The 24,416-nt window shown below is 45.3% G+C and overlaps 1 protein-coding gene across 15 annotated transcripts in view; it reads right to left on the bottom strand.

Moving 5' to 3' along the window:
* The window catches only part of ADGRB1 (adhesion G protein-coupled receptor B1), a 290,231-nt gene that overhangs the window by 157,728 nt on the left and 108,087 nt on the right, over window positions 1–24,416 (bottom strand). For 13 of the 15 annotated variants that reach the window (XM_077189526.1, XM_077189545.1, XM_077189551.1 and 10 more), the window contains one exon: window positions 3,992–4,150. The exons of the other annotated variants lie outside the window; for them this stretch is intronic. In XM_077189526.1, coding sequence (XP_077045641.1) covers window positions 3,992–4,150 — 159 coding nt within the window. The remainder of the gene's footprint in view (window positions 1–3,991; window positions 4,151–24,416) is intronic. 15 annotated transcript variants of the gene reach the window in all.

Raw genomic sequence — 24,416 nt, 5'->3', positions numbered from 1 at the left:
TGGGGTCAGGTCTGTGACGATTCCCCTCTGGTTTGGATGTTGTCCACCCTTGTGAGGACCCTCTGCCTGCCAGGTTGTGAGCAAACCCAGAACCTTGCAGCCAAAAAGAGCCACTGGAGCACATCCCTTTCCATCCCCAGTGGGTGGACCTGGGAAGTTCCTCTGCAAGTTCCCACCACAGTTGGGTTGGCATTTTTTTCCTTCTCTCTATAAAAGAGCAGCTCCTGCCCAAATCCAACAGAGGGAGGAAATCTCTGCTGTCTGTGCTGGAGAGGAGGATATCACCAAGTCCTTTAGCAAGGCAAAGCCTTTGTGTTTTCCTTGAGCTGCCACAAATAAAGGCTCTGCCTAAGCCAAGCTGCTGTTACCAGACAAAGTTTCCTTCCCAAACTGGGATGAGTCTTCAATAGAGTTTTTCCTCAGAATTCACAGCTTTCGTTTTTGCCCATGGAAAACTTACCTGGCTCACTTCCTGTTGGGCTTGGGTGTGTATCCCTGGGGAAATTTAGCCAGAAGATCATCAAGCAAGAGACTCTATCACATGAAACAGCAGAGATGGTGGCCCAAACGAGCGGGAAAACACAAAGACCACATAGAAATGGTACCTGTGGAGTCATTCAACCAGCCCTGTGCATTAATTTTAACCTCTGTGGCTTCCAGGCAACGTGTTCAGACTCAGCTCTTGGGGCCCAGGTGTCTGCACCCACATTTTGGTGACCAGGCTGGCACAAATCACAGCTCTTGGAAAAACTGAGAGGTTTCTACTATCAACCCCACTCCTTCATACTGAGACCTGCTGAAGGCCCACCTGGGGGCAGCTCTGGAAGAGGAAAATGGCAGGACCTGGGCGAGATCCACCTCGGGGAAGAGCTCTGTGACAAGACAGCTTTGGAATGTTTGCCACGGCCTGGCAAAATAAAATGACCAACTAAACCCTCGAAGATATTCCACAAAAGTTCCTCTCAGCAGCTCCAGGGAGATGAGTGTCATCACTCTGAGAACCTGCCCCAGAGGCAGGAGATCCAATTAAACAGCTAAAACACTCCTGCTAATCACTCTTCAGCTTCTGAGCCACTTTGGCAGAAGTGGGAGAGGAGAGGTGAAAGAAAAAAGATGGGTTTATCCTTGTTTTGAAGGTGGAGGGGGATATCTGTGTTATTCTAACCCAACTTGCTTGGCTAGCAATTTCTCAGTGGACAAGTTTTAATTTACCTCCACAGCAAAGAGGAACATATCAGGGCACTCATCCCTGTTTTGTTCTGCTGTTTTTTCAGGATTACAGATGGCTCTTTGTTCAAGGAAAATATGTTCTCCTGCTTTTTTTCCATATTAGAAAATTAAGATCTCAGCTATTCCACAATAGCTGAGAACCAACCTGGAGAGCTGGTCAGGTATTATACAAGTTAAGTTGCTTAAATGCTGAACAATTGAAGGTAAAGTTGTTCTCCTGGCCAGTTCCTCTTTTCTTTATTTTTTATATTTTTCTTCATTTTATTCTTTTAATTAAGAAGAGAAATAATTAGAATGTATTTAACTGCAGCTTATAATGAACACTTAGAATAATAACAGTTCCAGGGAAAGAACGAACATTCTACTCATCCCTAACAAATCTATGAGCAAAAGTCAATATGAAAATAACAGTGACACATTTAAAACAGGATTTCTATTCTACTTTCAAATCCTCTTAGGTTTTGGTGCAAATCAAAGTAAAGAGAAGGAAAAGATACGTGCAAGAAAATTAAAAACCCTTCTTGGGTCAAAAGTGCATCTCTTTGGGTAAAGGCAGCAGGGGACAGACTCACTGAGAGGCAAGTTCAGAGCCAAGTGAACATTTTTGATACAAAGAGACACAGCTTTATCTTGAAGTAGGACACAGACCTCAATATGTGCATGGAGAAGTCATCTGGAAAGATTTATTGCTCACATATCCCCCCAAACCCTTTCCAGCACGAAAACATCAAAATGGGGCTCAGCAGTTTGTCTGCAAAGAGGGTCTTGGGACAATTAATCAAAATTAATTTATTTCAATGGAATAAATCAGTTTTTGCTGCCCAACTCTGCGTGTGTATTCTCCTTCCAAACTAGGACTTCCCACTTAGCTTAAAATTCCTTCTTTCCTAATAACCAGAGCTGAACTAATCTCATTGCAGTTTGGAGGAGGAATTGGCTGGGAATGCAATGGAAAAAGGACAGGAAGACAAGTGAAGTAATTTATTGAATCATAGCCCCTTCAGGTTTTTTTTGCACTTAGGATTGACCTTGATGATTGTTGTGTTCCAGGAAAAGTGAAGTAAATAATGAGTAAAAACTGATTAATTCTTCACTGCTGCACTCCATGCCATGGAAATCCAACCCAGCCTCCATGGTTCTCCTTGCCACCACAATCTCAGGAGATCTAACGCAAAGAAGAACCAAAGTTTTGCTTCTGGGGAAGATCAAGGGAAGATGTTATGCCCCCTGCTCAGTGCTGATAAGGCTGGCCCTGGAAAACAGGATCTTCCCCCTCTCACCACATCAAGAGGCCTGCAGAAGAATCAAACAGGTCCCATGGACAGCTTGGAAGATGGTTAGGGATGAGGAAGGATGTCCTGCAAAGAGAATCTGGGGAACTGGGTCCCCCGTAGTTTATCCAGCATAGGAAGGACACATTAAGGAGGGTTTTGTCTGCTGTCCCATGTGTTCCCATGGTCAAAGAGTGATCAGCCCTGCAGATCCCCCTGTCCCACTCCCAGTGCCATCTCTTCCTTCACACATTGCTCACCAAGACTGCTGTGGCCCTTCCTCCAACTCCACTCAGGCACACCCCCACCCCACAGCTGGACTTCTGACTTTTTCAGGACCAGCTTCCAGGTCCTTGCATTCCTACTCTCCCTGCCACAAGCCACAGCTGAGTCATGACTACAAAGTCACCACCAAGCACGGGGGACATGGATTAAATATCTCTAGTGTGGGCAAAGCTCAGAGGGAATTTAGTAATTGTGAGCCAAGGAGATGGAATTCAATACACCAGGTTTCATTAAAAAAAAATCTAAGCCTAATTGCAGCATATTTTAAATTTATGGAAATGTTAAAAAATGCATGAAATCATTTTAGCCCTTATTAGAGGAATATATTTATGTCCCTTTATTTGAATTTCCCTCTTATCAGGAGATACTTCCCAGCCTTTGAAGACAGTTGAACTTTCCTTAGTTATTTGACTAGTCAGAGGAGTTATTCAAACATTCTCTACTCTGAATTTGAAATAAAAAGAAGGGAATAATTATAACCAGCCATTTGCTTGCATTTATTGGGCTGAGCTGTTTCTGCAGTTGGCTTTGTCTCTTCATCCCCCTTTCAACACAGCTTAAAGTAACAGAAGAACTGGGGTTGAAAGTGCTGGAGGTTCACCAGCTCAACGCATCAGTATCTGACTGGTGTGGGCACTCTGTGCCCTGTTCTCTGGAGAAGAGGACCTGGAAGGAGGATGCATTACAGTGGAGCACACACCAAAGCCTTTGCATCACTCAATCCCTGTCAAACAGCCAGATCTTTCTCTTCATCTTATCACCAGGGGCTTCCATTTGTGAAAGAAAGGGGCAGGGTCACTGCTCTTGAACTAAACCAAGAAGAAGCAAGATTAACACCTCTCTCAGCTTTAATTATTTGGGAAAACTGAGAAAAAAAAATAAAATGCCTGTAAGGACGTGGCAGCAGGATAAGAAAACCTGATGTAAGCCTGTTCACAGATTCCTATAAATTCTTTGGGCTGAAGGCCTGGAAGGTGCAGGAAGACTGTGCCAGCACGTGTGCGTGTGCATGCGAGACAGGCAGGGACACGGGCAGGGCCATGCACAGCCAAATCCACACATTCCCCTGGGCTCCCTGCTCCAACACAGCCCTGGGGCAGCTTCCCCGAGCCTCTGCAGCACCCTCCATCCTCGATGGGGATGAAGCCATCCTCCTCCTCCTCCTCCCGGGAGCCGCGCGTGCAAGGGAACATGCCTCCACTTACTATTGCAAGCCTTCCTATTGCACAGCCGTCCTTCCTCCAGCACTCCCTCGCAGGCCAGGCCCTCGTTGGGAAGGGGCTTGCAGGAGCGCATGCGGGTCTGCAGGCCGCCCCCGCAGTCCTTGGTGCAGTCGCCCCAAGCCGACCAGGAGTTCCAACCACCTGGGCAAGATCCAGAAAAGCCCCGTCAGCCTCCGAGAGAGCCCAGAGCCTGCCGTGTTCCAGCTGCCAAGACTCAAAACTGGGGTGTGAAAAGTGTAAAAATACGGCTCTACGTAGGTATTTACTGTATGTATTTTGATGTGTTGATTAGTAGTGCTGTATTAACATTTTAATAATATAATAAATGTAGCCTTGTAGTTAAAAGGTAACTTTTTTAGTTAAAATAAGAACTATGTTGTCACAGACATGTTTTATCAAAAATCCTTTCCTTAGGATTTTTTTCTCCTGAGAAGCTGAGAGGCCTCAGGAATAAAATGTAAACAATGATTATCTGCAGCTGTGGAATGCAACAGGTGGATCTGTGATTGGTCTCATGTGATTGTTTCTAATTAATGGCCAATCACAGTCCAGCTGTCTGGACTGTCTCAGTCAGTCACAAGCCTTTGTTATTCATTCTTTCCTTTTCTATTCTTAGCTAGCCTTCTGATGAAACCCTTTCTTCTATTCTTTTAGTATAGTTTCAATATAATATATATCATAAAATATTAAATCAAGCCTTCTGAAACATGGAATCAACATTCTCATCTCTTCCCTCATCCTAAGACCCCTGTGAACACCTTCACACTGTGTAAGTGGAATATTTTTTTTATGAAAGAAAAGAGGCACTCGCACCAGACAACAGCCACAAGACACCTAAATATTTCAGAGAAAAGGAATTTATTGCTCTCTTATCAGAAGAAACTGAATTCTTCCTGCCTAGCTAAAGATCGAAGGTGCCTTAGGATTAGGAGGAAGAAGTTGAGGATGACCAGACCGAAGAATCCTTTGTTTGAATGGAATTTATGCATCATGTAAGATTTGTATGAATATTCAACAGGCTATTGCTCATAAGGGTTAATCCTCTGTTAATGGGTGTCCTTTTTTGGGCTCATGCTGCCCAGAAAAAGATACCGGGACTTCTGTAACTCTTTGTCTCTATTGTCTCTATTGTCCTAATTCAAATTGTCCAAATTATTATTACTGTAATTGTATTACTATTTTTATAACCGTTTTATTACAATTAAACTTTAAAAATTTTAAAAAAACAAGTGATTGGCGTTTTTCACATGGGGTGTCTCTAAAAGTGGTGGGACTGGAAACTGCAGGGTAGCCCAGTGTCCTGGGTTGACTATTGTGAGAGTCTGTCTGAATTTTCCCTCATCTGCCTCACGATCATCATTTGGGGACCACTGAAGAGAAGATCCCCCCGTCTAGCCCTGTAGGAGAAAGTCACACGCCAAAGGCCCTGAGACCTGAGAGCACAGTGCTAAGTTATTGTTCTCACAGGTGTTGTTTGCTGTATGCTATACTGAGCCCAAAGAAGGGGGCACCGTGCCCTTTTTGCAACAATAGCCTTAGAAGCTGTCCCACCTCTCGGCCTGGCTGGACTTCTGCTGAGTTCTGGGTGGTCTCCCACAGAAGACTCTCACCTGTTTTACAACCACTGTGACAAACAGACTGAGATGTAAGAAGCCTTTACATCAAGGACTGAGACATGAAACCCCCATGTGAAAAGGCCCCTCTGCTCCTTCCAAGGACAGGGACTGAAACCCCCAACCCGGGGGTGGTGTGTGGGGGAGGCAAGCTGGCCAAACCGAGATGTTTGCCTGAGATGTTGTGACCACTGGACCAGGAAAACAATGGCTCTGGTTTACTGCTGAGAACACGGACTACCTGTTACATCTATTCCTTATTGTATCTGTTTCCCCTCCCTCACAATTTTCAATAGAATTATCATAATAAAAACCTCTGAGTTAGCTAGAGATTTTGAGATCTCCCTGATGTAACAGGCAGATCCTCGACTGGACCAAAGAACTTCGTCTCTACATTTGGTAGCTATATCCCCCTCTCTCTCTCTCTCTCTCTCTCTCTCTCTCCTCTTTTTTCTCTATCTTTTTCTTTTCCTTAATCTCTCTATTGCATTTTGCTGTGGTCATTCAATAAATGTGCATTTGTTTTGATTATCATTGCAAACTCCCTTGTACCGTGTCAGTTCTTTTTGCACCCTGAGATCAAATCCACGAACCATCACGAACCCTGTTCGTAAGGGTGGATTGTGACGCTATATGATGCTTTTATCCCCAATAATCTTGTTCTGTTTATGCTGAATAATAAGTTTTCCACCGTTAAGACTTGTTCCAAGAGTTAAGGGGGAGAGAAGAAGCGCGCAGTTTGTTTTCAGACACTGCACTCACTCCTCCACATTCCTGCTCCTGGACTGCGTTGTCTGCAGACGGACAGACAGCGGGACAGAGCTCTCCTTTGTTTTAGTTAGTTTAGCTAGCTGAATCAAAGAAGTTCCCTGCACTGTGGGGTTTGTTTCCCTTTTCCTTGGAGCTGTTTAAACCTGCTCTGGCCTGAACACCAGAAGAGCACCTGAGGCCCACCAGGCCGGGCCTGAGCCGCGGCATTTCCAGCGCTGGAGGGGAGACTTTCTGAGTTTGTCATCTCTTTTGGAGCAGCAAGGGGTTTTATTGTTTAATATTGTTTAGGTTTTATTGGTTTATAAACAGTTTTTTTTCCACTTTTCTCCAAGGAGGTATTTTTCTCCTGGAACAGCTGGTGGTAGGGGCCAATTGAATCTGCTTTCCAAGAGGAGCCCCTCTGGGGGGTTCTCTCCAGAATTTACCCAGAACCAGGACATCCAGGAAGTCAAGAAGGGGAAGGGAGAAGCCTTGCCTGACTTTACATTGACTTATCTTCAGTTATTTCTATTTCTAGAGTTTAAGAAGTGTTTGGACAATGCCTTCAGGCACATGGTGGGGTTCTTGGGGCTGCCCTGTGCAGAGCCAGGAGTTGGACTTCAGTGATCCTTGGGAATCCCTTCCACTTCAGGATATTCTGATTCCAACTAGTGCTGCCCTTTCTGTGCTTACTGTGGCAAAATGTTCCCCTCTGACAAGACCCTCTGTCCGTTTTTGTGTCCTGTTGGCTTCCAACCCCAGAAGACACAAGCAAAAACCACTTCAAGGTACAAACCCACCATCAGTGAGGTAGTGCCTCCTCCTTCTGCCACCACACAAACACACAATGTGAAGACAAGGAAGGTGAGAGGAGATAAGGTTCTACCACTCATATTCCCCAAAAAAAAGACATTTCCTTTCCCCACACTGCAGACCCCAGCAGCCACAGAGAGGCACAGCTCTCAAGGACAGCTTTGGTGGGGGAATAACATGGGAATGGCATTCTCCTCCAGCACCCTTTGTAGAACCCACAGGGAGCAAGATGAAGGTGTATTTTTGGCTCCTCTCCCAGGCCATGCTCAGTGCTGCTGTCAGCAACGCTCAGCTTTCCCCACAACAATCTACAGTTCTGAAAACTGATGGAACCACCAAACCACCTGGCTGCAAGGATGATCCTGCTACTAAAGGGAAATTCTGAGCCTCTGCAGCCTTCTCCACCACTGTGTCTTTCCAGCTTCCTGCCAAAAGCAACTGGACTGGGTGGAACATCCATAAATGCTGATGGGCAGGATGGACTGTGAAGACCATCTGAATCTGGCTGGCCTCCCACAGTCCAAACACCTGCGGGGAGCACAGCAAGGCTGAGTTTTGGGTTGTAAAAGTCAGCAGGGGGTTATCCAGTCCTTTCAGGTGATGGATAAGCTGTCACATCCCTCAGTGGTCAGTTGCCTCCCCATAGGCCACATGCAGCAATCTAAAATCTGCTGAAATAAGCCCTGGCTTCACTGCTCTGCTCCATCATTTGTCACCTCATGGTGAGGAGCAGAGGTGGCCCTTCAGCCCAGAGGTGGCCACTTTCACATGGCTGCTTTTCCTGCTGTGAATTCTCTCATTACCCACAGCTACCCTTGGAGATGTTTCAGGTCCAGGGAATTCAGCTCAGTGCTGTGCTCAGGCACAGATAAGGATAACGAGCTAAAGATGCAGGGTTTTTTGAAGACAGGAGACACTGGGAAAATTCTTGTTTTTAAAATAAAAATGAAATAGCCCACCCTTTCCCTCTTTTTCTTTTTTCCCCCTTGCCAACAGCCAGAGAATTCAGAGATGCAGATGATGCACTTCAGCTGACTCAGCCTCACTGAATTGCTATTTATGAGATTGTGGCTGTACTCTGAGCTCTGGGCTCTGCTGGTCCCTACACACCCTATACAGGACACCAGCCCTGTCTGGAAAAAAAGAGCCCAATTAGATGCCAGACCAGAATTTAGGGATATTATCAGCACCCTCTTGCACAGGGATGGGCAAACACTTGTCCACCTCCACAGCAAAAACCCGTCAGTTCATACTCTGCTACCTCCAGCCTGGTTGTGGTTTAACTTTTCCCTACAAGACAAAGTGAAAATAAACACAGGCTCAGCAATGTTTCCACTGCTGATGTCCATGGAAGCTGCTCAGATATTTAATCATGAGAATAACATGGAAAAATTGAGCAGGAAGGCAATGGAGGGCAGTGAACTTGCCAGCAAAGTACCCAGAGATGCTGGCAGCAGCATGGAGGATGGAGTTGTTACTGGCACAAAACAAATTCTTGACCTTGAAGAAGACTGTCTTTCCCTCAAAGGTCACTTTCTGTGCTGGTCACTTTTCTAAACAGCACGGGAACACAAGCTTGTCTTCCATTTCCTTATGGAAGACAGATTGTGTTTCCTTTGTAAGTGTAATGGGAGGTATCCTGATGCCAGGCTCGAGCTGATCAATAGGATATCTGTAACCAGACACCTTTAGGAGTTAATCAGCTCCTGGCTTGCACTTTTCAGGATGTGTGTCTTCCATCTCACTCCCTTGCAGATTAGGAGTGAGGCTGGGGAAAGGACAAAGCAGCTTCACATAAGCCTTGGCTTGAATTGTGATTTATTTGGGATGCTTTTTGTTGAGACAAAATGCATAATTGCTCCAGTGTCTTTAGAAGTTATTTTATATTGTGTTTGTAAGCAAAATATGGGCCCAGACTCACTGGCTGTCGTGGTGCTCCCAGTTTGATGACGGATTATTCAAACAGTTCTGCATTTTGGGATATGACCCATTATGGCACTGATCCCCTAAAATACACAAAGAAATTAATGTTGTCTGGTCTCATTACATGAAAGAGGGAAGGATAACGAAGGTGCCAATCTTTGATTTCTTAAATCACAGAATCACAGAATCACGGAATGGTTTGAGCTAGAAGGGACCTCAGAGGTCATCTTGTTTCACCCTCCCTGCCATGGGCAGGGACACCTTCCACCAGCCCAGGTTGCTCCAAGCCCCATCCAACCTGGCCTTGGGCACTTCCAGGGATGGGACAGCCACAGCTTCTCTGGAAAACCTTTGCCAGGACCTCACCACCCTCACAAAGAAGAATTTCTTCCTGATATCCAAGCCAAACCTCTTTTCTTTCAGTTTGAAGCTATTCCCCCTTGTCCTGTCACCCCAGGCCTTTGTAAATGTTTTCTCTCCATGTTTCTTGTAGGCTTCCTTTAGGTACTGGAAAGCCACAATTAGGTAACCCTAAAGCTTCTTTTCTCCAGGTTGAACAATCCAAATTCTCTCAGCTTTCCCTCACAGCAGAGCTGCTCCATCCCTCTGGTCCCCTTGGTGCCTTCTCTGGACTCCTCCAACATCTCCAGGTCCTTCCTATGCTGGGCCCCCAGGGCTGGAGGCAGCTCTGCAGGTGGGGTCTCACCTGAGCAGAGCAGGGCAGAGGGGGTAACTCTTACTCTGCTTATCTCAGAAATGGGAGAACCAGGCAAAATGAGATAAAAACCCTCATGATCTCAAATCCTTAACTGGAATGAGATCAGTTTATGAGGTTGAGCTCAGATAACTTCCTTCCTCTCCTTACTCCTCAGTTTCCATCCCATTTGTGAGTGCTAAAGAGGAGCTAGAGAACTACCAGGGCACTTAGTAAATCAACCCAGGCATTTACAGCCAAGACAAAGGTATTCTCCACTTTATGGAGCAGTCCTTTTTTATCATCAGGTTGTACCATGGTCCTGACAAATTAAATGCTGCATGTTATTTATCTTATTTATTGGCTGTCAGATAAACCTTTTGAAATCCTCCTTCTTTTCCTGGGTCTAGTCCTTCACTGCTTCAAGTGATTTATCTTTTTTAGTGGAGCTGTAAACAAGTGGTTAAGAGTCTATTATATGAAGTTATTCCTATCCCACATTTCAAGGGGGAAAATGCTGTGCCATGAGGAAAGCACAGGGTTCTTGTGCCCACTGCTGCATCTGGCTTCTGGAAAGGAGTGTCTGAGGGAGCTGGGGGGGCTCAGCCTGGAGAAAAAGGATGAAGGGAGACCTCATCTCTCCCTACAGCTCCCTGACAGGAGCTTGTAGTGAGGTGGGTGTCAGCCAAGTAACAAGTGATGGGATGAAACAGCCTCAAGATGTGTCAGGGGGAGTTTTAGATTATTTATTTGGAAAAATTTCTCCACAGAAAGGATTGTTAAGCACTGTAACAGGCTGCCCAGGGAAGAGGTGAGGTCAACATCCCTGTGAGTGTTCGGACAAGGTGTGGATGTGGCACTTGAGGGCACGGTGGTGGTGAACATGATGGTTGGGCTTGGTGATCTTTTCCAACCTGAATGATTCCATGGCTCTATGAAAAGAATGACCTGCAAAGGCTGTGGAATGATCTACAATGGCTGTGGTGTCACACAGATGCTTTCAACACAATGCAGGAGCTGCAGAAGGGATGCAAGTGTGATGTGATCCCTGCAGAGGCTGCACAGCTGCCCCATCCCTCAGTCCATCCCTCAGTCTCTGCTGGCTGAGCTCACACGGCCCCCACAGACTCCCCACCCTCTATAAAATGTTCATGCCTACTTGCCCACCACACAATCCCTTGCTCTGCCCTTTCTTCCATTTTGAGCATGAGGTTGGATGTTGTTTTTGATGCTGGGAAGTGAGGAATGCACATGAAATGCAGTGCAGGCTCGCTCTGAAGTTAATGGGACCCTTTGCAGGCAGCTCTTGCTACCCCTTGAGTCCTGTTCCATGAGCTCTCAGCAAACTGCTGCTCCTGCTGATAGATGCGGGTTGAGCTGCCATCTGTCCTTAATCCACAAATAATGAGGCTGCTGCAACTGCTCTATGCAGGATTTTGCTTTTCAAGGGCACAGAACCCTCCAAAAGTCACACACCCAACCCGTTTCCACCTTGTGAAGTTTTTCTCAGGTATGGCCTCGTAGAACCACGGAGTTCTCTCACTTTGCCCTTTATCCCTCTAAACTGGAGGAGCTGTGGCTCATGCCTCCAGCTCCAGAGGTTCCCATCACAACCAGCAGCTGTCACCTTGATCACACAGCCAGGTTTAACTTGTATTTTTTATTTTTGGGGAGCAGCCCAAGCTCCTAGAATGTGTTTTAACGAAGGTGGCTGTTGCATCTGAGGCTCGTGGCTGGTCTGAGTGCCTGTCATTCAGGGAGGCCTTTAATCCAGTTTCCAAAGAGTTTTTTGATCCTCCTCAGTCAGTTCTTATCATGACCATGGACTAAAACAAATTACTTTTCATGCAAGGCTGACCCAATGCATTTTAATTCTCTGGTTAAATGGAGAAAATTCCAAGGTGGTTTACATCAACCAGCAAGCTCATATTTGGCATTTCTCATTCTGAATCTTAAGCAGAGTTTGCAAAAGAATGGGTCTTTCCTACTGGAAATTAACTGAGAGGGCTCCACTTAGACACCTCGTCCAAACACCCTTGATCTTCAGGAAGATGAGCATCTCAATCCAGAGTTTATCTTCACAGCTGACAGCTGCAATGTGTCTCAGATGACAGTCACTCAGTCATGCCTTTTAATTTAACAGCAATCCCTTAAATTAGATGGCAGTGACAACAGCAAAAACTAAAGAATCTACACAAGACAATCAATAAAGCAAAAGGGGTTTTGCTGATACTCCACATCCACCTCTGATTTTGCTTTTTTGGATTTAGCCTCTCACTGACCCCAGCTGAAGACACATCTTGTTGGCAGCTGTCTCCAACTCAGTAGGTCAGGGCATTTTGTGTCTGAAAAACATGTCCAGACTGCAAAAACACCACCACAGCTCTGTGTGCTACCACTGGGAATATTTAGTAGTAGAATTTATATCACAGTTTCTGAATCATCTCAATTAGCAAATGAGGGGGAAAAAATGTCATTTCTTATGTAAATAGTGGGGAAGGATACTGAAGGGAGATCAAGAATGAGATTGTCTTATACCATCTGAATCCTGAATTTGTTACACAATGGGACAAGTCAGGGAGCTGCCCCTTTATCACTCTCCTTCCTACTGTGCTGGAAAAGAGCAAGTCCAGAAGGGGTTATTCTGAAGACATCCTTCTATTACACCAACCAGTGATCATTCCCTGGAGAGTCATACATTCAGTTTGTTCCTTCTGAGGGAAAAAAAGGAGAGAAATCTTTCAGGGGGATGTCCCCTCCTTGTGCCCCATGAGATGAAGGCCACAGCAGCACAAGGGAGTTGCTCCAATGGTTCCTTCTCTGCCCTTTCCAATATAAATCCCATGGAACACTTTGCTGTTTTGCAGATTGTGCACATTAATATAAAAACCAACACCCCAAGCTCCCTAAAAAGCACAATAATTCATTGTAAGGACATGCAGTGATAGGACAAAGGGGAATGGTTTTAAGCTGAAAGAGGGTAGTCTTAGGTTAGATAACAGGAAGGAATTCTTTACTGTGAGAGCAGTGAGGCCCTGGCACAGATTTTCCAGGGAAGCTGTGGCTTCCCCATCCCTGGGAGTTTTCAAGTACAGGTTGGACAGGGCTTAGAGCAACCTGAGATAGTGGAAGATGTCTCTGAACAAAGAAAGGAGGCTTGGAATGAGGTGATCTTCAAGACCCCTTGCAAATCAAACCATTCCATGATTGTTTGACTTTTCTTCATGGAAAGGAGATGGGTGAGGGGAGAAAAAATTATAAACATACATTAAAAGTTCATGAGCTGCAGGGCAAGGTAACCAGGGACTGACTGCTCCTTGAGTTTTCCAGCACTGGAATTGAGGGGTGTCAAATGAAATGAGCGAGAGGCAGGTGCAAAACCAGTCAAGGACATAATTTACAGACACAGAGCGGTGTCAAACGGTGCAGTGCTTTCACAGCAGGAAAAGGCACCAAAGTTTCCATGAATATAAAATGTAACTGGGGAGATGCATGAAAGACAAACCCAAAGATGGTAATAGATACAAAGCCAGCAGCTCCTGTCCAGAAGTTCCTTGGGCTTCAAGCTGCTGAGTTGTGCAAAGTTGGAAAGGACCTTCAGGATCATCGAGTCCAACCTCTGACCTTGCTGACCAAATCAGCACTCAGTGCCACATACAATCATTTCTTGAACACTTCCAGGGATGGTGATTCCATCACCTCCCTTGGCAGCCCATTCCAATGTCTGACAAGCCTTTCAGTGAATAAATTCTTCCTGATTTTCAGCATGAATCTTCCTGGCACATTCTCTCTTTTCCTGTTGCTGGTTGCCTGGGAGAAGATGTCGAGCCCCAGTTGGCCACAGCTTCCTTTCAGGCTGTCTGGATGTTGCATGTTTGTCTTGTTCTGCTATTTTCCCTTCTTAGACACTGCTAATGAGAGGATATTGGGCCAAAAATAAACCCCTGATTTGGACAACAAGATGGTTCTTGGTACTTTCCCAGTTGCTTGGTGTCTTCCTACCTTGATTTTAACCCTGTGACTCTCCTTCATGGAGATGTTGTCAGGGCACAGCCAGCTACAGGTCAGGTCAGTATTTCCCACTACCAAAACTGCCAAAATCTGCTCAGGTCACTCCCTTCTGGGCACCCAAATAAATGATGTGATTTTTTCAAAGCTGCTGAGTGGCCAAAGCTGCCACTGATGCCCACAGCATTCCCCAGTCCCTGCAAATGAAGGTAACGAGGTCAAATCTGAACAATCATTTAGGATCAGCTTCAATCTCCCTCTGCTCTACAAATCACTTAAGGAAGATGGAAATGAGGCCAGTGTGCAGCTTTCAAGGAAACCCAGCATAAAGCTGTGCTTATTACATGAATCCCTGCAAATGAAACACTAGGGATAAAGAGAGATTATTTATGTGGAAATGGTGGGGGAGGAGGGCAGGGAAATGAGAAAGGGAATGTTTAGTCTGGAATGGGAGATCAAATAAAACCATGGAAGAATCTTCCCAAAAGAAAGCCATAGAGGCCTAATCACTTAACTCATTTCAAAGCAGAACAGGCAAAATATCAGAGAACAGACTTGTGAGGAGAAATCCAGCCTGCATCACCAGGGAGGAATGAAATGCTTCTCCGCCCTGAACCTCTCTGAATTTGTATAAATCACACCAGAGCTGGGTTCATGCTCGGTTTGTTTCTTCATGTTGCTGCAGATCCCAAAGCACAGAGGGGACAGATTTGCTCAGCCACATGTGTCTCCCCATGGTGAGGAAGATATGATCCCATTCAAATCTAACTGTGCAGCCCAAGCTGAGTGGAACCGTCCCTGCTACCAGGATCGCTATCTATTTTCATAAAAGGCAGTCAAAGGAGAGCACTTGTGAAATTTCCTTTCATGTCTTTACATGATCTGCTGGGGATGTGGTTTAGTGGTGGGCTTGGCAGTGCTGGGTTGATGGAACCCAGGACATTGCTCTGGCTGCCCAGGATGACTCGAGACCCTGGCAAGGGGCTCAGAGACCTTGGCACAGAGTCAAAAACGCCTGTGCCTTTGATTTTAGCCCATGGAAAAAAATCACCAGCTTTGTGTGAAGATTTACAAGCCACAAGAGTTTGAGTAGAATGATAGTTAATTTGTCACAGGGTGAAAAAGTTGAATTTTGGGGATTTAGAATGGGTGTTCAAGAGGCAAGATGGAGGAATCTGGGCGTGTCCTGTCCTTCTTCTTCTTCTTGTCCTCCATCTTCTGCTGTGATGGTGACAGTTTTGGATTGGTTTAGAGTAGAGACTGACTGTCTAACATAGGTGATAGGTATTGGAAAATTATTGTAAATAAAGTACACGTAGTTCTTAGTATAAAAAGCTAACACCACCCCAAGGGTGGTCAGTATGGGCCACAACCCAACCTGCTGGACATTCCTCAGCAGGTCACAGGAAGAATGTAATAGATAAGAGAAAATAAACAACCTTGAAAAGCAGAACCAATGAATCTCGACTTCTCAGTCACAGGGCTGGGGGAAAAACCTCAGGAGCCATTTCAACCACAGAAACCTAAGAATCACTGATCTTAGATTGAGTTGGCTTTTCCAACTGAAACAATTCAATGATTCTCTGTTCCATCTTTCCTGGCTTGAAGAGCCATGATTTTCATCTATAAAACCTTTGCAGAACACTGCATAAACCTATAAGCATCATGAAATGCAACACCCAGAGCTCTGCAAGCCCGTGCAATTCCATCTTGTTTCCTGGACAGCATTTCCAGCTGAAGGATTCCTGTGGTCCCCAACACTGCAGTTTCTCACTCCTCCATGAGCTGTGACATATTTCTTGTTGTAAGAGCACTGAAAGGCAGGGCTGTGCCATTATTGTGTCTGCAGGATGAACTGAGGAGGTTTTGTAAAGCTAAAAAACTTGCCCATCTTTACAACACCGAGAGAAGTCAAATTGTCTTCAGCTGAACATCTTCCAGAAGGACAGTGAGAAAATCACCTGGGGGGACAACCCAGGAGCCAAGCGTCCCCTCTCAGAGCAGTTTTGATGAGGACACCACACAATTTGTGTCACCCAGCGCTCCTGGCTCCACGAACAACTCCCAAAACAGAGCCAGAAAGTCAAACTCCAGCTGAGGCAGCACCTTTGCACTATTAAACCAAATATTTAATGCAAAAGCTCCATAGGTTTTGATAGGCACAGCCAATCCCTCTTCATACCAGAGATGTGGATTTTGCCTTGAAGGGGAACAGAGGTGGCCGAAAACCACATGGAAATGGTTTTTGTGTGGTCACCTCTGAGGCAGGCTGGGGAACAAGCAGGTTGTCAGCAGGCATTTCTCCTGCCAGGGTCCTTTCCCTCTCTGAGCTGTTGGATACACTCACCCTGCACAGGAAGATGCTAATCCAGGCTGCCTCTGTCATTCCCAGCTCTGCCCTTGACACCTTGTTTATGTTTTCCACTGCAGAAAGGAGAAGGTTTCAGGCTTCTCTCTGTGCCTCTGCCTCCTTCCAACTCCCCTCATTAAGAAGGGGAGTCAGAATGGCTGGCTCATCCAACACTTGGGTGAGGTGAGGGAGAATTTGGGGAAAGGTAAATCACAGAACAGTAGAATGTTTTGGTTTGAAGGAACCTTAAAGATCATTGAGTTCCAACCCTCCTGCCATGGCCAGGGACACTTCCCACTATCCCACATTGTTCAGAGCCTCATCCAACTTGGATTTGAATACTTCCAGAGATGGGACACCCACAAATTCTCTGGGCATCCTATGCCAGGGCCTCACCACTCTCTGAGCAGAGAGTATCATCCTAAATTCTCCAATTTCTTCTGTCCCAGGAGAAGGCAGGGATATGTTCAAGCTGTTGCAGGCACCCAAATGAGAAGCTGCTTTCAGGCTGCTTAATGAGACTTTTAGGAGGCAGCAGCTGCAGTTCTGCATCTGGGATAATCACCATGTGGTATCCAACATGCCTTGGCACCAAGGACAAGAAATCAATATCATCAACCTTTACCAGCATTATAATGACGAGGTTAATATTGATCCTTTGACATTAAGGCGTGGTATGAGAGTCCTTATCATCATTGCTGGGAATCTGAGGCTGGGGCACTATAAAACAGGCACAGCAATTTGCTCACAGATCCCTCAGAGACCCTGGATTAGAATGAATAAAGCAATTCTCAGCCTGATTTGTAATTGACTGCTCCCAAAGTCATTGCCTTTTCTATCAGTGGAGAGAGGGGATTATTCACACGTCTGTCCCTTCCCAGAGTGGCACAAGGAAATGCCAATGGAATTTGTGTGGTCCTGAAGGCAGCAGAGTTGTGGTTTCAGCCTGTGTTTTTAGCCTGAAAACTAAATAGGAGTTAAACTCTTGTTCTTTATAATGTCTTGATGTAGAACACACATTGCCTTGCTACAGGTGAGGTCTCTCTGATTTCTCCTGTAATCACCACTAAAAGAAAACCTTTCCCCAATGAAAGCATCTCCACGAGAATTTCTTAACCCTGAGTCTGCTGATCCAGTCCCTCATACTGATAATCTTCAGCCCTGAGAGATCAAGGTCTTAAAGGCTTAAACCCCTTTGTTCCTAGAGACAAATCTGATGTGAAATTCCCTTGGTCTGAGGTGCTGCTTAAGAAAAGAAAGGCAGAGAATCCAGCGATTAAATCATCACAGATGAGGAGATGCCACCAAGGCTCAGCATTTACCCAGGAATTTGTAAATCACTTTCCCTGTTGTTCCCATTTGCCATTTATATTCCAGCAGTGTTAAGAGGCCTTGAGTAAAATGAAACTCGCTCTGGGATTGGCACTCCATAGGCAAAACAGTCACAGACAGTCCTTGATCCTGAGAGCCTGCATTAGGCAGTGCCCAATCACTGCTCTCATTGGAGCTGCAGGGCGAGGGAGGTGAGTGTGTGTGGAGAGGGAAGAGAGGAGTGGGTTTAGTAACAGATACACAGGGATTCAGAGCACTTTACAAATTATTGACCCTACTTAATTGCTAATCATCATGTGCATTAGCTATTTTTTTTTTTCTATCAGGGAAGGCAGACAAATATCCCTGTGCTACAAGATTGTCTGAGCAAATAGGCAGGTTCTGGGTGGACCAAGAGTGGTGTTTTCCTCCCAGCACATTCCCCAGATTGACTGGAAATTAATCTATATGAGAATAGAGGATGGAGACAGATGGTGGAAGATTTCCCTGCCTCCTTTTTCCCTTTTGGCACCCTTGGTGCTCAGAGGAGTCAGGAGTGGTTGGGTTATCCTGGATTGCCAGGACCGTTCAGGATGGAGAGCCAGTGCACCAGGTGACTGCCTTTCCTATAACACTCCATGAAAGAGGAAAAATCCCTTTTGGATAAACTCATTGCATCCTTCCAGTAGTTAAAGAGGGTTTTAAAAAGGAGGGAGAGTGAATTTTTACATGGACAGATAATGATAGGACAAGGAAAGTAATAGATTTAGGTGAGATACTAAGAAGAAATTCCTCATTCAGAGTGCGGTGAGACACTGGCAAATGTTGCCATTTGCAGTGAAATGCAACATTCCCCAGTGAAGCTGTGGCTGCCCCATCCCTGGAAGTGCCCAAGGCCAGGTTGGATGGGGTTTGGAGCAACCTGGGATAGTGGAAGGTTCTGTCCCATGCATGGCAGGGGTGGAACTGGGTGATCTTTAAGGTTCCTTCCAACCCAAACCATTCTGTGATTCTATGACTGCAACCTCCCCTAGAGATACCAACTGCTTGGCCAGCAATTCTCACTTCACACAAGGCAAACAACCTCTAATAACTGTATCTACTAATTACCAGTGACTGCTCTCCAAGTTGTGTCATATTTTATTTTTCTCTGGGATGGGCCATGAAAGCCAAGAGCAGGAAGCTGATGAAGGATGGATCTGCACTGTCTGGCTTCAGAGGCTTCCCAAATGTCTCAGGTTCGATACATCTATTTTTTTTTTTTTTTTTTTTTGAGCACATCAGTATGAGCCAAGAGCAACATCTACTGGCCAAGCTGTTTAGCAGGACCAAATGTAGATCTGGCACAACCCACGGGTTTTACACATCTGTGAGATATTTTTAGGTATTACCCAAGCACCAGGATTAGCACCAGCACTTCCCAGCTGTTGCCACCAAAGCAAATATCTCATTCCTGCACACCTGGTCTTGGCTTTTACCCAGCCCTAATGTGAAAATCGCTTTTTAAGCTGGCTGTGTCCTGGGTAGCACATCTCAATAGATGGAAGTATTTGTGTATCTCCATTCCTTCTTAGCAAAGTGCTCCTTGCACTTCCTGTTGAGGTTTCCTGGGATAAAACAAGCTAAAGGGGAGTAGCAGCCCATTTCATGCCACCAAAACTGTAAGAAACTTTCCATGGGGTATTCAAGTGGTCTAACTTTATAGATTAAAAATAAAGGCTTCAAATTTGGAGGCTGATCCTTTTCCGGTGTCTCCTGGTGGGAGCTAAGAGAATGTGTAGACTTCAAAATAGGAGCTCAATAAGAAATGGTTCTCAAAGCTGGGCTATGAGAAAAGATTATGGGAAGGGGCTTCAATCCCCAAAACTGTCCAAATGAGTCAAATTCCACATTATCAGCCCTTGGGTTTCTGTTTCACAATCTGTCTCAAAAGACAGCGTGGGAATGAGAGTGAGATATCAGTAAAGCTACACCCAAAAAATGTTAGCAAGAAAAAAAAGGAAATGGAAAGACTGTGAGTTCATCTTATTAGGAAGAGTGAGAAGAAACCCCATGAAAAACAGGCATAGCTCATGTCTCCACCTCTGCAGCCTGGAGCACTCAGCTGTTCAGGCACTGACAGGAGAACAGAGCTCTGAGGAACTCCAAATCAATTACACATAAAACACAATTCCCCCCCCTCACAAGGGCCATTTCTTCCAGCAGAGCAGGATTTAAAGGGGAGTAATACAAAAAGCAGCCTGATCTGTACTTTGAGCTCACTTGAAGATCCCAGACCTCCCTCTAGAGCATTGCCAGGTGAGCAACAAACAGCCCAGGTGGTTTTAGAGCTCTGTGGTGCAGATCTGACCAATTGGTCACTTCATAAATAAAGCAGGAAAATAAGAACTCTGAAAAAACAGACTTTATATTTGGCCGTGTTGCTAGAAACACCCATTCCTCCCTGCTGATTACAGAAGGAGACCAAATGACCTCCTCAGACATCGAGGATGTTTTTTGGTCAGAGAAATCCTTCCCTCATCAGGGAGGAGAGATGGCAGAGAACCGTAAGAGGTTAAAATGAGCAGGAGCCAAAGCCAAAGCTGTATGAAAGGAGAAGGAACAAGCCTGCCTGCTGCAGGCAGGTGGTGAACTCGCTCTATCCAGGTGCCTCTCCTGCTCCTGCTGACTCACAGCCACGTCCAGCTGTCCCTTTGGCAGTCCCCTCTCAGGACAGGACCTGCAGGTGTTCTGGGCAGACCAAACTGGAGCCAGGGCACCTGAGGTGTGCAGGGAGCTGTGCCCTCTGAAGGGGCAGGACCAGCACTCTGGACTTCTGCTCAAGCTTGTCAGAAATCTCATGCATGACCCCAAAAGAGTCATCTTCCCTCTCTGCCTGCTTTCCAAGGTGGAAGTGTCTCTGATAATGATGGGAAAGAGGATGATGTAAGAAGGTGCTGAAACTGGGAAAGACAAATTTTGCTCTTTGTGGCCATGATCTATGGACATAGAACCCAACTGGAAACAACCCTGTGGTTTTTACTAAGCCTGTTGTAGCCCAAAAACCCCACCAGGTCCCACAGTCACAATCTCCTCCAGAAAGGGATTGCAACCAAACCCACTTCTTTGGACAGGTGTGGTACCTGCCCACATAAAACAGTCAAGACAGGTAAGGAAGGTTTTTGTTCTGCTTGATTCTGGTCCATAGATGCTGGAAGGGCTGAGTCTTTGTAGGGCATTTGTAGGATCCCCTTCATGGGGAGGACAGGAATGGTTCTCACAGGGAAATGAATCACCAGGCTCCTCCAAACTGCAGCACAGACTGGGGTTTGACCCAATGCCAAGAGAACCAGGATTAAGATGGTCATTAAGGCTCATTTTACCTCTTCTTGAGGATGCCTGACCTTATCCAATGTTTTGTGGTGATTTCCCATAACTTTCACTTGTTTTCATGCACACATTTCTGGACATGGCTTTAGTGCTGCACTTGTGGGAGGAAAGGGAAAGGCCACGGGGAGTTTGAGTCTTCCTCCATTGTCTGCCAGAGTAATCTCCTGGTTACAGCAACTGGTGCATGGAAAGTTATAATGACAAGTGCTTGGGAAAAAGGAGTTGTCTTAAACCTAAGAAAAAAAAGATAACTCCAGGCTACAGAAGCCCAGGGGTCTGGTTTCAGCCTGATGCCTCCTGGAAATTATCTATTTCTAGATAAAAAGTGGAATCAAAAAGCTGCATCCAAGCAGATGGGCTGGTTCTGATCCCTGGCTGAGCAGGCACACGAGGATCCACACAGGTAATGCGTGAGCAGAGGCCAAATAAAGAACAGAACAGCAACCCAAGACAGGAGGGGCACAAGCCTGAAGGGAAAGGTTGAGCTCTGGTGTCTCCCTGAATAATACAAGGCACAAAATATCCTGTTACCAGCCTGGGGAGCAGACAATTAAAACACTACTTGAAGCAAATGTCTCCTGACTCTGGCTCAGAATTTCAATTAGGCTGGGAGGGCTTATTGCTCTTAAGTGCAGGTTAGTGACATTTCAGGAAGGAGAGATTGATTGGGAGCTGGGTCACAGCTCAGCAGCAGGGATCTTGTCTAGGGGCCTGTCCTTAAAAAACAATGTGTGATCTCTGCGTGGCATTTTCCTTGTTTAGCTCGTTTATGTTTCCTTTGAGAATGAATAATCCCAGTAGCCAGAGCTGTGTCCCCTCCTTTCAAACACTGCCTTCTTTTCTTACTCATTTCCTTTTTCAAAGTTCTTTAAGCATCCTTAGGTGTCCAAGCAGTATTTCCTCTGGCTCTTCTCCTCCTCCTAAGGTAATTAACCTTTTCTTATCTCGAGAATCAGGTTCTGACTTGCAGGAAACCTTTTTTCTTACTGGTTCATCAGCTTTGCAGAGCCATGAGAAACAAGGGAGTGTCTGCTACTTAAAACAACCTCACTCCAGCATTTCTCTCTGGAAAACTAAGTGGGAAAATGCCCTCAACCAGCTCAAAAAATAAAAAGAATTATTGGAAGACACCGAATGTGCACCAGGAAAAGTCAAGGAAGTGATAAATTCATGCAGGACAATGCACCAGGTCCTTTGGTCTGGTTAGTGGTGACTGAGAGAGCTACAGCTTTTGGGAGATGTGCATGAGACAGGATTTTTTTTCCCATAAAACATCCCAAAATTCATTAATTCCTCACCATTCCCACACATCTATACTGGGACTGCTGTAACCACACAACTGCATGGACTAATAAAAATCATCACACAAAATGAAACCCTCCCAGATGGGAACACTCTGGTCTAGCACTTAAACTCCAGCACAGACAAAAACCTTGCTAGGCACACACACTGGAGAGATGAGGAGCAAAACAAACAATCAGATATGATTAAATCAACCAGGAGAGGTTTAGACTGGATTTTAGGGATTTCCTCACTGGAAGAGTGATCATATTGGTTCCAATAGGAACACAAATACCAAGAACTGTGTAACTTGGGACCAATGAACATTGAACCAGTGAATTTCTCTGGGTTTTGACTATGTAAGTATGTGAAAAATCTAGTAAAATTCATGTGTGATTGAAGGATTTTCTCCACACAACCCAGGCAATGTGTGGACAAAATTATTTCTGTTGCACCTCCTGGCCAGAATTAAAGTAATGCCTTGATTCTCCAACAGTAAAAAGAAAAAAAAATAAATTGGAGAATTTCTGTTTTTCCTGAAGTTTCAGTGACAACCATTAATCCAGTGCCAGGCACTCAGAAAAGAGGAAGCAGCCAGCTCCCATCCTGACTTTTCCATCATGATCCCAAGTGTGGAGTTCTCACGTCCTTCTCACTCCTCATCCTCTCTCTAACCTCTCTAACACTCCACCTCTAACCTCAAACAGAGCCAGCCTGCACTCAGCAGGCTTAGAAAAACCTTTCCTAAAAGCCAGGCTTTTCCATTGGAAAGGGATTTGATTGCTGAAAGGCAAATATTTGCCAGAGAAAGTTTTGGTGGGTCCTTCAGGGATCTCTGCATATGAAGGGCAAATTATTGGTGCTCACTGCTTGGAGCATAGTAGTAAAACATAATTTTTTATTGTTTTTTTTTTCCCTTCACCAAATGGTGTTTTCTTTTCCCTTGGTCAGCTCTGAGAAAGGTTTTATTATCAGAGGAAAATCCATTTTGTGCTGCCACTGATCGTTCCCCATGGAGCCATTGATGGCCCAGAGCCCCTCAGAAACCACCCTGGCCCCTTGAAAGCACCGTGGAGGTTTTCCAACGCCCCTCCAACAGATTATTCCTCTCTGCATCCGTGGAGTGAGATGAATCAATGGGGGACCCAGGAGGGTTATTTTGCCCATGAATTATTTACACCCACTGAGTAATACTTCATTTTAGACTGGCCTTGTTTTACGCTTGTAATTTTTAATTCTTATAATTCCACCTCCAGCAAGCAGAGGCTCCTGAGAGCAGTAGATTATATCTCAGCGGGCACACTCTGGGATGCATAAATAACCTCTCCTCTGCTGACAGCACATGGGAAATGGGCTGGGCTTTCACTGAGGTTAAGATTTTCCCCCCCTCCTCTCTCTCTGTCTTAAAGGAATCTTTATCTCCGTGCAGCTATTCTGTAACATGCCTCTGTTTGGTAGCAAAAGAACTATTTAAATGCAAATGTTGACTTTTTGCCAGGGGCTGGAGGGAAAATACTTGTCTAATGATGTCCTTCCAAAAGTACAACTGGTGCTGTTTGTAAAGGAATTGCATCAGAAGGAGTTGGGACTTTGGTTCCTTGGACTTCTAAAAGCCTCTGCCCATACTGACTTCTACCCCTTGAAGTCATTGCCAGGAAAAAAAAAATAAAATAACCCAAAAATATGAATATTTATAAAAAATATACTAAAAGAAAAGCAGTCTTTTGCTGAGATTTCCTCTTCCTCTGCCCAGCCTTCTGAAGATGGAGGAATTGGGATCACTGCATGCTCATTCAAGTTTCGGATGTTTGGGTTTTGTTTTCTTTTCTCCTCTGGCTTGGGTCTGAGTTTTCAGACATTGAATACCTGGGTGACAGGGTCTGCAAGGTGACTTTTGGGCTGGGGCCCCCTTGGAAGGGAAAGAGGAGAGGCAGACTCTGAAGTTGAATGAGAAGGAAAGAAGACCTGGAGGGAAGAAGAAATGGAAAAGATGCCTGGAGTAGGGTGATTAATTTTGGGCAGGGATAAACCAGTCTTCACTGTTTTGTACCATTTTCCTCTGCTGATTCTGATTTAAAGCCAAAATTAGCCAGACCTTCCAGACTTGCTCGCAAATCAAACAGCCCAGGGATGCAGAGGAAGACCAAAGTTACACCAAACAGGGGAAGGGAAGAAAACACACAATACCCAACCAACATCCCCACAGAATCACCTTCAGCCAGAGAGAAAATTAAACACATACTGTGGGTTCAACTTTGGGCCATGCCCCCTGCTCCCCATAATCAAGTTTTGTTG

Source organism: Agelaius phoeniceus, chromosome 1, assembly GCF_051311805.1.
Source record: "Agelaius phoeniceus isolate bAgePho1 chromosome 1, bAgePho1.hap1, whole genome shotgun sequence".
Lineage (NCBI taxonomy): Eukaryota > Metazoa > Chordata > Aves > Passeriformes > Icteridae > Agelaius > Agelaius phoeniceus.
Note: the sequence above shows the minus strand (reverse complement) of the source record. Positions and strands in the feature narration are given on the sequence as shown.